This window comes from Mus caroli, unplaced genomic scaffold (assembly GCF_978045245.1).
Source record: "Mus caroli unplaced genomic scaffold, Mus_caroli_1 scaffold_14, whole genome shotgun sequence".
NCBI classification, from domain to species: Eukaryota; Metazoa; Chordata; class Mammalia; order Rodentia; family Muridae; genus Mus; species Mus caroli.
The window spans coordinates 85,846,704-85,859,039 of record NW_028227269.1 but is presented as its reverse complement, the minus strand read 5'-3'; the positions used below and the strand labels follow the sequence as shown (position 1 = coordinate 85,859,039).

General features: G+C 43.2%; 1 protein-coding gene across 1 annotated transcript in view; it reads left to right on the top strand.

Annotated features, from left to right (window-relative positions):
- The window catches only part of Vipas39 (VPS33B interacting protein, apical-basolateral polarity regulator, spe-39 homolog), a 29,672-nt gene that overhangs the window by 15,783 nt on the left and 1,553 nt on the right, over positions 1-12,336 (top strand). The window contains exons 9-19 of the mRNA XM_021178751.2: positions 232-265; positions 1,130-1,232; positions 2,408-2,435; positions 3,553-3,626; positions 5,713-5,788; positions 6,351-6,485; positions 7,720-7,761; positions 8,066-8,155; positions 10,199-10,285; positions 10,749-10,838; positions 11,448-11,552. Coding sequence (XP_021034410.1) covers positions 232-265; positions 1,130-1,232; positions 2,408-2,435; positions 3,553-3,626; positions 5,713-5,788; positions 6,351-6,485; positions 7,720-7,761; positions 8,066-8,155; positions 10,199-10,285; positions 10,749-10,838; positions 11,448-11,552 — 864 coding nt within the window. The remainder of the gene's footprint in view (positions 1-231; positions 266-1,129; positions 1,233-2,407; positions 2,436-3,552; positions 3,627-5,712; positions 5,789-6,350; positions 6,486-7,719; positions 7,762-8,065; positions 8,156-10,198; positions 10,286-10,748; positions 10,839-11,447; positions 11,553-12,336) is intronic.

The following is a 12,336-nucleotide window of genomic DNA, read 5'->3' as shown; positions in this document are numbered from 1 at the left end:
GGCATGTGGGACTGTGAGGTAGTTTCTCAGCCAGCGTAGACACAGTGGGCATGGGCATGTGGACACCTAGGACATGGCTCGGTTCCAGAAGTCCATCCTTTCTTTCTGTCCCACAGAGGGGTGTGTCTGCCTGCAGTGATTCCTTACATGTCGCTGGCCTCATTCCTAGATGTGAGGTGATCAGGGCAGCCTCTGTGAAAGGATGCACAGTCTTTGTCTCTTTTCCTCAAGGTTCTGATCTTCCTGAAGAGGACCCTGAGCAAAGGTGAGCATGGTTAAAGGAGGTCTCCACTCAGCAGCAGAGTTCACCAGGATCAAGTCTGCTTCAGAGACAGTCAGGGTGGCCTGGGCCAAAGAGCACACATCACCTCACCTCACATCACATCACATCACATCACATCACATCACATCACATCACATCACACCACGTCACACCTCTTAGGGCAGCTTGTAGGGTGGGGGCTATATTAGCCTCCTTGGGAACATGTGGGCTGTGTGTTTGAGAATGTGAGAAGTGCTGCTGTTCATGTTAAGAATTAAAAGGCAAAGGGCTGGCTCAGTGATTAAGGATGGCTCAGTGATTAAGAGCACTGATGCCCTTCCAGAGGTCCTGAGTTCAGTTCCCAGCAACCACATGGTGACTCACAACCATCTGTAATGGGATCTGATGCCCTCTTCTGGTGTGTCTGAAGGAAGCTACAGTGTACTCATACTAAAAGGCTGACTGAGTGGCTGTGTGCTGCTCCAGAGTAAAGGTTCTCAACCCATGGGTCATGACCCCTTCTGACCCTTTCACAAGGGTTGCAGATCAGATATCCTGCATATTAGATATGTAAATTAAAATTCATAACAATAGCAAAATTACAGTTATGAAGTAACAGTGAAATAATTTAATGGTTAGGGGTCACGACAATATTCGGAACTATATTAACAGGTGGAAGCATTAGGAAGGTTGAAAACCACTGCTCTAGTGCATAGAGGCTGTTAATGATGGTGGGTGGAGACCAGGAAGAATCATCCTTAGCTGTTGCTGGGCTTTCAGATGGATTCCTGGGGTGTATGAGTGGAGAGGCCACACTCAGACTTGAGTGCTAGGAAACTTGACTTCTTTCTCTACCTAACATGCCAGAGATCCTTTTTCGAGAGCTGGAGGTACGCCAGGTCGCACTGAGACATCTCATTCATTTCCTTAAAGAAATAGGGGACCAAAAGCTGCTTTTAGATCTCTTCAGGTAAGAATTGGGCTTTGGGTCTATGAAGTTTATCAGGTATATTTTCAGAGCACTTTGGGGATGGAGGTGTGCAAAAAACTAGAAAGCAAGATCTTGAAATGTGCTGGGATAATCATCCCAGCATGCAGTCTGGTGGAATGGCAGGGTGTTAAGAACCTGGCCCCACAGTCAGACAGACCTGGACTGTGTGTGGTTGTTACTTGGTACTCTGATATTTGAGCAAGTCACTAGACTTCTTGAGAGTGGCCTTTTTCCCTTGTAAAATGGAGATGGTGATGTCTACCACAGAGGGTCATAAAGACTGACTGGAGCAGGCTAACGTTAATGTGTTGTAACAATCAGTGTTTACTAAACATTTTCTTAGACAACCCTTGATTAAAGGTGCCCTCCTCTTATTCAAGTGATGCCAGTGAGAGTACAGTAGAAAAGGAGGAGGAGTTATAGCTTTCCCAGAGAAGTCTCCTAGAAATCTTAGAATTTGGGCTGCACTGGGAAGCGAGGGGAGGGGGGGCTGGGCTGTCCTTCGGTGGCCTTCTACCACCTTTTCTTTCTACCACCTTTTCTTTCTCTTTCATTCCAGTAAATGGGGATGATGTTTTGCCCTTGGACTAAACAGCATGTTTTATCTGTTCCTCAGTGTTAGAGGTGTGAGAATCTCTGATTAAGTTTTGTGGCCCAGAACAGTGATGAGCAGCTGCCCTACAGACTGATGTGGGAAAGCAGTTTACCTGGTTAGATCAGAAGGAGTTTGCCACAGAAGACATGCCCACAGAGGCAGGCTCTTTGGCTTTCCTTTCCAGTCAAGGAAGTCTTGTCAAGCATCCCTCTGTGCCAAGCAGTACTGTTAGTTATGGTCTATTCAGAATAAGGAGGAAACAGAAGACAGAAAGCAGTGTTTTAATTTTGAGTAAAGAAATAAACGCACAGGTAGGTGTGTAAGCTCTTACTGCCCTGCTCTGCCTGATTTACTTAGTTAGAACATAGAACAGGCAGACAAGTAGATATGAAAGACAGCAGGTGTCTGAAGGGTCAAGGTGGTAGAGAGTAGGAGTCGGCTTTACCTCGGTGTGTTGATATATGAGGGAACTGTGTTTCTTCTGGAGCTTGTCTCTTATGCAAGAAATACTGGGAAAGTCAGTAGATTAAACTCTCCTCTCTCTTTTGCTTTTCCCCAGGTTCCTAGATAGAACAGAAGAACTGGCGGTAAGTATGGCATTTGTTTCTATTGGGAATCTATTGACCAGGCATCTAAGTCAAAGCCCGGCCCAGCTGCCAAGCCCTCCTGCTGATGGTTTTCTGTTCTTTTTTGATTAGATCTAGAAGATCTAGGAAATGACACTGCCTAGCTTAGTCTCCACGCATACACATGATAGGCTATAGTCCAGGAGGACTCTGAGAGTCAAGAATTTTAGTTTTTAGAGGATATAAATTTCTATTATAATCTGGGGAGAGGTGGTTCAGTGGATAGTGCTAGCATGAGACCCTTATTTTGAATTCCCAGGACCCATGTAAAAATTGAGTGCACTGGGTATGCTTTTCAAGCCCAGTGTGGAGGCAGTGGAGACGAGAGGATCCTAGAGGCTTGCTGGCCAGACAGTCTGCCTTCATTCTGGTGCAGTGACGGACCCAGACGCAGAAGACAAGGTGGATGGACTGACGAGATGGCTCAGTAGTTAAGAGTGTGTAGTGCTCTTGCGAGCACTGGAATTCCATTCCCAGCACCTATATCAGTCAGCTCATAACTACCTGTAACTCCAGCTTCAGGGCATCGGATGTTTTCTGTCCTCAGGCATCTACACTCAAACACATGCACACACAACTAAAATAAATCTATAAAGAGATAACACAGAGAACAATGGAGAAAGAACAGATACTTGCTCCTGGTTCTTATACATACACAAGCACAGGCAAGTACACACACACACACACACATACACATACACACACACGCCCACTTAGTATTCTCTGTGTGTGTGTGTGTGTGTGTGTGTGTGAGAGAGAGAGAGAGAGAGAGAGAGTGCCTCTTTGTGCTCAGATGTGTGCTTAGATAAGTGTGTGTGTGTATGTGTGTGTGTGAGGGGTGTGTGTGTGAGAGAGAGAGCGCGAGTGTGTGTGTGTGCGCATATACATGCCTCTTTGTGCTCAGATGTGTGCTTAGAAAAGTGTGTGTGTGTGTGAGAGAGAGAGAGAGAGTGAGAGAGTGAGTGTGTGCCTCTTTGTGCTCAGATGTGTGCTTAGATAAGTGCTAGACCTCTTAGTGATATGCCTCTCTCTTTTAAGGATATGTGATAGCTCAAATTTTTTCTCTGTTTTTTTGTAGCTGTCCCATTATCGAGAGCATTTGAACATTCAGGATCCTGAAAAACGAAAAGAATTTCTTAAGACTTGCATTGGGTAAGTATGGGAAGAGTAGTTTTGTGATAATGAGAGGAGAAAAGCGAATGGGTTGGAAGGCTCAGAAGGGAAGGCTAACAGTGACTCTCATGGGTACTCTTTGTCAGTCATCTGCCTCAGTAGCTCCCAAATCCTAGTGTCCAGCAGAGTTTTCACTGACTGGAAGAAACATGAAAACAATGGGATCTTCCCCAAAGCTAGACGTATTGAATTAGAAAGACTGTCTTAGTTCTTGAACTTTGGTTCTCACATATCCTCTCGTTTTAGCAATAAAATTACGATAATTTTTATGATTTATTTATTTTATATACATGGTGTTTTGCTTGCATGTATGTCATGTAAGGGTGTTAGATCCCCTGGAACTGGAGTTACAGATGGCTATGAGCTGCTGTCTGGGTGCTAGGAATTGAACTCAGGTCCCCTGGAAGAGCAGCCAGTGCTCTTAACCTCTGCAGTTCTGGTGATAATTTTTTTATGATTTACTATAATAAAATTAAAGTGTGAAACTGCTTATGGATCTTGAGCATTTTTCTTGTTACGAGTCTGGAAGCCCCAAGTCTCAGAACCACTGCTTTTAGTGCAAGCTTTCATCCAAACACAAGTCCTCATTAAAAACAAGCAGAGTAAGCCACGGATATTACTGCTCTTCTGACGGGATGCTCACGGCTCTTAGAGGTAACTCATTTTGGGCTGGAGAGATGGCTCAAAGGTTAAGAGCACTGACTGCTCTTCCAGAGGTCCTGAGTTTAATTCCCAGCAACCACATGGTGGCTCACAACCATCTGATGCCTTCTTCTGGTGTGTCTGAAGAGAGCAATGGTGTACTCATATACATAAAATAAATCACTAAAAATAAAAGTAACTCATCTTATTTACTTGTCTTTACTATAGGAAAGTGCTTCCATAGGTTAAGCTGAAGTGTGCTTATCAGTATCTATCCATACAGCTACATAGCCTCTCAGCACCCCTGCTTCTAGAGGTTCATTGTTCACACTTGTTTCAGCCATTCCTCATGGAAGGATTTCCAGGGTCACGTTTAGAATTCCCTAGTGTATGAAATTCCTAATTGTAATGTTACCAGATAGAAAGCCAGGGTTCACACTTGCCTGGGTCAGTGTAATTGATTTCAGGACTCTTTCTGTAGTGAGTAGAGGAACAGACATCATTGTCTAAAGGACAGAGGTCTGAACTGAAGGCTGAAGGTGCCTTCCACTGTCATGTACCCAGATTGGCTTTGAACTTGCTGTGTAATCAAGAACTCCTAAATCCCCTGGCCCCTCCTCATAAATGCTGGAATCACAGACATGTGCCCCCATATCTGGCCAAAGACATAGTTTTGAAGATGGAGTCCTTGACGTTTCTGTAGATCAGTGCAAGTTTTATTAATTTTATAAATTATATAATTTATTAATTATATACACTATGCTATATAATTTAAATTAGTTTTTACTATTCTGCTCTAAAAGCAGTTAACAGATTCAGTAGAGTTCAGCAAGTTCTGTGGACATGTTGACAATGGGTGGTTGTCTTGGCTCTCTAGCTTTGTGACCCACTCACAAGCTAACTCCTCAAACAAGCTGATTCTTATTCATTCTGCAGCAAAATCATGTGCATTTTGTGGACTTTGAGAAGATTCCTTTTGAGTTTTCAAAGTCTCTGTCTCCCTCCCTCCCTCCCTCCTTCCCTCTCTCTCTTGAAAGAATGTCATGTGGTCCAGGCTGAGTATGGCTTTGATATGTTACTTCACCTGCCTCCACGTTGGGAAAGCTGGGGTGTGGGCATATACCGCCTCACCTGGCCTATGCAGTGCTGGCGATTGAACCTGGGGCTTCATGCATGCTAGGCCAGCACTATACCAACTGAGCTACATCCCCAGCTCCAGTCAGCAAACTTCAAATACAATATCCAGACCAAAGTCTACTCTAGCTTTCTAGTTACTCTGCCTTAAAGGGTCCTGAGAAGGTGCATTGAGATCAAACTTGTTAAAAAACTGTGAGCTCGTAAGGTTTTAGTGATCATTTGATTTGGTTGGGTTTGTTTTGCTTTTCACATAGCAAAAAGTACTAACCTTGTGATCCTTTACCAGTTTGCCATTTTCAGCAGAAGACTCTGCACATGTACAAGACCATTACACCCTGCTGGAGCGCCAGATCATCATTGAGGTGAGGTTCCCTCTCTCTGCTCTCTGCTTCTGTGCCCAGGCTCAGCCACTCAGCGTCCAGGCCCTCCTCAGCTCTGCTCGTGGCATTTTCTATACAGCCTTTTATTTCCTCGACAAATTCTTCTTGTCCTTAGCCATGCTTTCCTCTCTTACCTGCTGCTAGCCCGAAAGTATTTACTGTGTCCTCTAGTCCAGATTTCTTGTGTCAGTTCCACTTCCAAAATTTCTTCCCTTGCCTCCCTCTCTCCTTTCCTTTCTTTGTTTTTCTTTTGGATATTTTTTTCTTTATTTTGTCTTGAGATAAAATATCATAGAGCCTAGACTGGACTGTGTAATGAAGCCATGAACTCCTGATCTTCCTGCTTTGCCTCCCAAGTGCTGGGATTATAGGCACGCAACACCAAGCTGAACTGTTGAAATCTTAGTTAAACTTAAAAATCTATGACCCTTTTATGGAATTTAACCCTCTCTGGGATATCCTAAGCAACTGCTGTAGTAGTGCAGCTATGTTCCTGCCTCTCCCAGTGGACACTTCTTTCCTCACTTGGCTGACTCCACCACAGGCAAACGACCGGCACCTGGAGTCTTCAGGGCAGACTGATGTCTTCCGGAAGCACCCCCGTAAAGCTTCCATTCTCAACATGCCGTTAGTGACAACGCTCTTCTACGCCTGCTTCTATCACTACACGGAGTCTGAGGTACAGGGGGAGTCAGAATGGAGCATTGTTCAATTGTGAGGTATTGTCAGTGGGCTTGTGTAGTTTTCAGAAATCATCCAGAAACTTCTCAGCAAGAGTGAGCCAAGAGGGACAAAGGTTTATGAGGGTTTGTGTAGCCATATGCGGCTGGTGTCCTAGCAGAGCACCTGCCATCTTTGGTGCTGGCTCCCTCAGCAGTAGTAGCATAGAGGAGAGTAGTGTCAGTTGGCTGTGGATAGCTCCTATTGACAAAAAAAAAAAATTTTTTTTTTAAAGATTTATTTATTATATATCTAAGTACAATGTAGCTGTCTTCAGACACACCAGAAGAGGGCATCAGATCTCGTTACGGATGGTTGTGAGCCACCATGTGGTTGCTGGGATTTGAACTCAGGACCTTCTGAAGAGCAGTCAGTTGTTCTTAACCGCTGAGCCATCTCTCCAGCCCCAAAAAAGAATTTTTAATTTTATGTGTATGGGTGTTTATTTTTGTTTTTGATTTTTGCTTTGGTTTTTCAAGACAGGATTTCTCTGTGTAGCCCTGTCTCTCCTGGAACTTGCTATATGGTTCAGGCTAGCATCAAACTCAGAGAAATACACCTGCCTCTGCCTCCTGAGTGCTGGGATTAAAGGCACATGTATAGATGTATTGCCTGCATGTATTTCTGGGTACTGGTGCATGCCTTGTACCCATGGAGACCCAACTAAGTATCTAATCCCCTGGGCCTAAAGTTACAGATGGTTGTAAACTGACATGTGAATGCTAAGAATTGCAGCCAGATCCTTTGAAAGGGCAGCAGGTGCTCTTAACCACTGAGTCACCTCTCCAACCCCTTTTTCTTTCTTTCTTTCTTTCTTTCTTTCTTTTTTTTTCTTTAAGTTTGGGCTTGACTTAATCCTCACAAGTATGCTTTTCTCTTACTAGCAGAAAAACAAAAAGAAAGGAAAAAAGGAAAAAAAATCCAAAAAACAAAGAAAAGAAGGAAGGAGGAAAGGAAGACATTTTGGAAGTGGAAATGACACAAGAAATGTGGACTAGAGGACACAGTGTTGTACTCACTAGTCTTCCTGATGCAGTAGGGTGTGTGGTGCTCCATCAGACATGATGAGATTTTCTTATAAAGTGATGTCTGAGTTTAAAGGCTTTACAATTTGCACAGAGAGTATGTGTAATAAAGAAGAAGATGAGGGATTTGGGGGTTTCACTGACATTTCTTTTCCCATTTCATCCTAGGGAACCTTCAGCAGTCCCATCAACCTGAAGAAAACATTCAAGGTAGCACTGCACTGCGTTCTGGTTTGTGCAATGGTGCCAGAGCGCTGCGTGGAGTGTGTGGTGCTTGGTAGCCTAGACACTGTGCTTTCAAAAGTCAGTGGGAAGTGAGAGGAAACCTCAGCGTTACACTGTACATCAGCGAGGGGCTTGGAAGATGAAGGGTCTTTGGTGATTGATTGCAAACTTGGTTTCTTTCAAGGGTCAGGATCAGTATCAGCAAATACATATGTTTTTCTAAAATGTTAAAGCATTTCATGGATGCTTTTCTATATCTTCTTACTGTGTCCTGGTTTCTGCTCTTCAGATCCCAGACAAACAGTATGTGCTGACAGCCTTGGCTGCGCGTGCCAAGCTCAGAGCCTGGAATGACGTTGATGCCCTGTTCACCACAAAGGTGGGTGCCCTGACCCTGTGCTTCGGAGGCCTGTGGAGAGAGAAGGCCTTCGTAGGTCTCCTAAGTCCCTGGGGCCAATGAAGCTTCTTCAGTCCGTTTCCAAAGTTTTAAATGAAAGGAAGATCTGAAAGAATATAGTAGCCGCTGTTCTACCTACTAATTTATTAACATTTTGATGTATTATTTAGCTGCTTTGTTTTTAAATACACGTTTATTTTTCCAGAACCATTTAAAAGTAAACCTTATGTTCAACACTTTTCCCTTTGATATTAGTATTTGTCTCATAAGTATTACATCTCAAGACATTTATGTACCTATCTTGAAGTGTATGAATCTACAGTGATGATTGTTTTCTAAGATTTACTTTGATTCTATGTGCATGACACTAGCCTGCATACCTAGGGAGGTAGGAAGAGGGAACTAGAACTGGAGTTATAGATGGCTAAGATGGCTGTGAGCTACCTTGTGGGTGCTGGGAATTGAACCTAGCTCCTCTGGAAAACCAGCAAGTGCTCTTCACTACCATCTCTCCAGCCCCAAGAAATTTAGTATTAGTAAAATTATATCACCATAAATATCTGCCATATATACATCACTTTTAACTTAGCTCATTACCGCTTTTAGGGTTTTGTTTGTTTGTTTTGTTTTGTTTTGCTTATAGATTTATGTGATTCATTGTACCATGTAAGTGAGAATTATAGTTGTGGGCCACCATGTGGGTTCTGGGACTCGAACCCAGGGCCTCTACAAAAGCAACAGATAAGGCCGAGCGTGGTGGCGCACGCCTGTAATCCCAGCACTTGGGAGGCAGAGGCAGGCGGATTTCTGAGTTCGAGGCCAGCCTGGTCTACAAAGTGAGTTCCAGGACAGCCAGGGCTACACAGAGAAACCCTGTCTCAAAAAACCAAAAAAAAAAAAAAAAAAAAGCAACGGATACTCTTAATTTCTGAGCCATCTCTTCAGCCCCTGTTTTCAATTTTTATATTTATATATTTAATTTATTAGGATCCAATATAATCTATCCAATCTTTGGATATGATTGTATTCTCTATTAATATATATTGAATATATATATTATGTGTGTATGTGTATATATGTACATATACATGTATGTACATGTGTATATGCGTACATATATACATACATATATAAATATTATATATATTTGAAAGTTGATCATTATGTACTATAAAGTGTGCAGTATGGAATTTTGGTTTTTATAATGGAACGATTACTATAGTTCATACTAATAGCATCCATCCTACATCACCCGTGTTGTGTGTGTGTGTATGCATGCATGTACACACAGTTTTCTTTTTCAGGATTGGTTTGGTTATTTGAGATCCTTTGTGGTTCCATATAAGTTGGTTTAAAATGTGAATATATTTTTTTCATTCTAGCCTTGAGAATTTTCTGATTTTTCTTCTTATTTATCAGTTAACTATATTAACTACTAAAGAAAAACACACTCACAGAAAAGTTGACACTGTATACAAAAGTGTCTAAGTATATGAGACTGAGATAGTGAGGGCTGTGCTCATGGTGTTGAGGGCATAGGCAGCATGTGCAAAGTTGGACTCACTTCCCAGCACAGACACCTTAAGAAGAGGTTCAGATTTCACTGTCTCCATGTTCCAACCTCATTCAGGGAAAGTTCTGGTTGTCAGTAGCTTCCTAGATCCTACTGTATGAGTTTACAAATAAATAATTCCATATGCATGTAAAGATGGAGAAGTAGAATTTTTTTGTACTTACAAGCTTATGGTGTATATGTTATTCATGACTTGTTCCATTTTGGAACATTTCACAGACTGTTTCCATGCATTACTGTCAAGATCAAAGACCTCATTTTATTATGTATGTCTTACTCTTTTCTTCCCTCTACATTCCTTGGCTTTTCTAAGAAAGTTCATCTCTCACGGTTTCTCTACCCCTCACTTCTTCCTGTCTGTCTACCATGCTTCTCTGATATGACCATGAAAGGCACATGAGCTGAGGCCAGTTAATGATGTCTGGCCCACCTGTTGCTGCCTTTTCTTCCAGAACTGGTTGGGTTACACCAAGAAGAGAGCACCCATTGGCTTCCATCGAGTTGTGGAAATTTTGCACAAGAACAGTGCCCCTGTCCAGGTAATGGCTCTGAAAAAGAGCTAGTGGTGGGATGTGAGCTATCCTCATGTTCTCAATGGTGGCACTGTGGCTGTGCAGGGCCTGACATAGAAAAGGACAGGGAGAAACAAAGTAATTTCAGGCCCTCTTTGAGGAACAGCTCCTGTGCTTAGCCGTATAGAGAACTATGTACTGTTCAGATAATTGAGAAGAATTCCCTGTAGCCGAGGAGCAGTAGGCCCACCCTGGCCCATCTCTAGAGTGCTGTGGCTGTGGACCTGGCTGCAGGGTAAGGAGGACTGCTCTTCCCTTTCTCCTGAGGTAGCAGGGAAGTGCTGCTGAGCATCCCCACTGCCACTGTAAAACTGTGCTTCATGTTGGCTTTGCAAACACAGGGTGCTGAGTTCTCCCTTGTTTACAACTTGCTTTTTCTACCCAGGGAGCCCTGTGTCTCTATCATTAATCAGAGTACGTTTTCCTACAGATACTGCAGGAATATGTCAATCTGGTGGAAGATGTGGACACCAAGTTGAACTTAGCTACTAAGTTCAAGTGCCATGATGTCGTCATTGATGTGAGTCTGCAAGAAGGGAGAACCCTGATTTAGGTCCTGGGTGAAGAATCAGAGATACAGCCTTTGCCCCAGATCTGAAATGCTTCCAGCGGCTTTGACTGAACAGACAGAATAGTCTGGCAAGAATTAGTTTGGAGACCAACACTCCTATATTGTTTTCCCAGTCTCCGAATTGAATTCTCAGCTTTTAGTTTTTTGAAGTCATTAGAACTAAATGAAGCGGCTGGAAAGATGGCTCAGTCAGTGGTTAAGAGCACTGACTGCTCTTCCAGAGGTTCTGAGTTCAATTCCCAGCAACCACATGGTGGCTCACAACCATCTGTAATGAGATCTGATGCCATCTTCTGGTGTGTCTGAAGACAGCTACAGTATACTCATATAAATAAAAAAATAAATAAATAATATTAAAGAAAAAAAATAACTAAATGAAGCTATGCAAGCTCTGTGACAATCTCTCCAGCTTGGGGTTCTATGGGTGCTTTATGCGCATCATCTTACTCTCATCTGCTGTCTTTTTCTTGAGCCCAGGGGCAAAGAAACAGTGGCAGAAAGAGTGAGTTCCGTATAGAGAGAGGCTGAGTAGGAATTTGATTGTGCTTTTGTGTACAGACTTGCCGAGACCTGAAGGATCGTCAGCAGTTGCTTGCATACAGGAGCAAAGTAGACAAAGGATCCGCCGAGGAAGAAAAGATCGATGTCGTTCTCAGCAGCTCGGTAACTTACCCTCCAGTTAGCCTAGGAGAGCATGCACAGCGGAGCAGCCAGTGTGTATGCTCCTAAGATCTCCCAAGTGCATCTGCACTGATCTGAGCCACATGGATACAAGACCCACCTGTGGGATGGAGGAGCAAAAGTACTATTTTTGAACAGTAGAAATCACTTTTGAGATATGAATTGGCAAGTTCCAGGCTAGTAAAAGACCCTGTTTCAAAAAAACAAGGTAAAGCCAGGCAGTGGTGGTACACGCTTTTAATCCCAGCACTTGGGAGGCAGAGGCAGGCAGATTTCTGAGTTTGAGGCCAGCCTGGTCTACAGAGTGAGTTCCATGACAGCCAGAGAGAGCTACACAGAGAAACCCTGTCTCAAAAAACCAAAACCAAAACCAAACAAAAACCCCAAGGTAGATAGCATGTGATACATGAGGCTGATCTGTCCTTAGCCCATGTGCATCTGTACACACAGAGAGTTAAGAAATACTGAAGTGAGATATGAAGACCTCAGCATGGAGCATAACTGTGGTGCACTGATCATCATTAGACCTAATAGAGATCAGGAAAGACACAGCACACGATAGAGACTCAGTAGCCAGGCGTATGATCCCTCTAGGCTGTGACCTGCCTGTTGGAAATAAGAAAATGAAATAGAATTAGCTATTTCAGAAGTCCTGGTTATCCGTATGAAATCACTCAACTTTTCATTAGCATTAGGTATTTGATACCTGTGCCTAGTCACCTAACACTAGTTAGCACTAAGGAGGGCAAAGCCAGATTAATGCTCT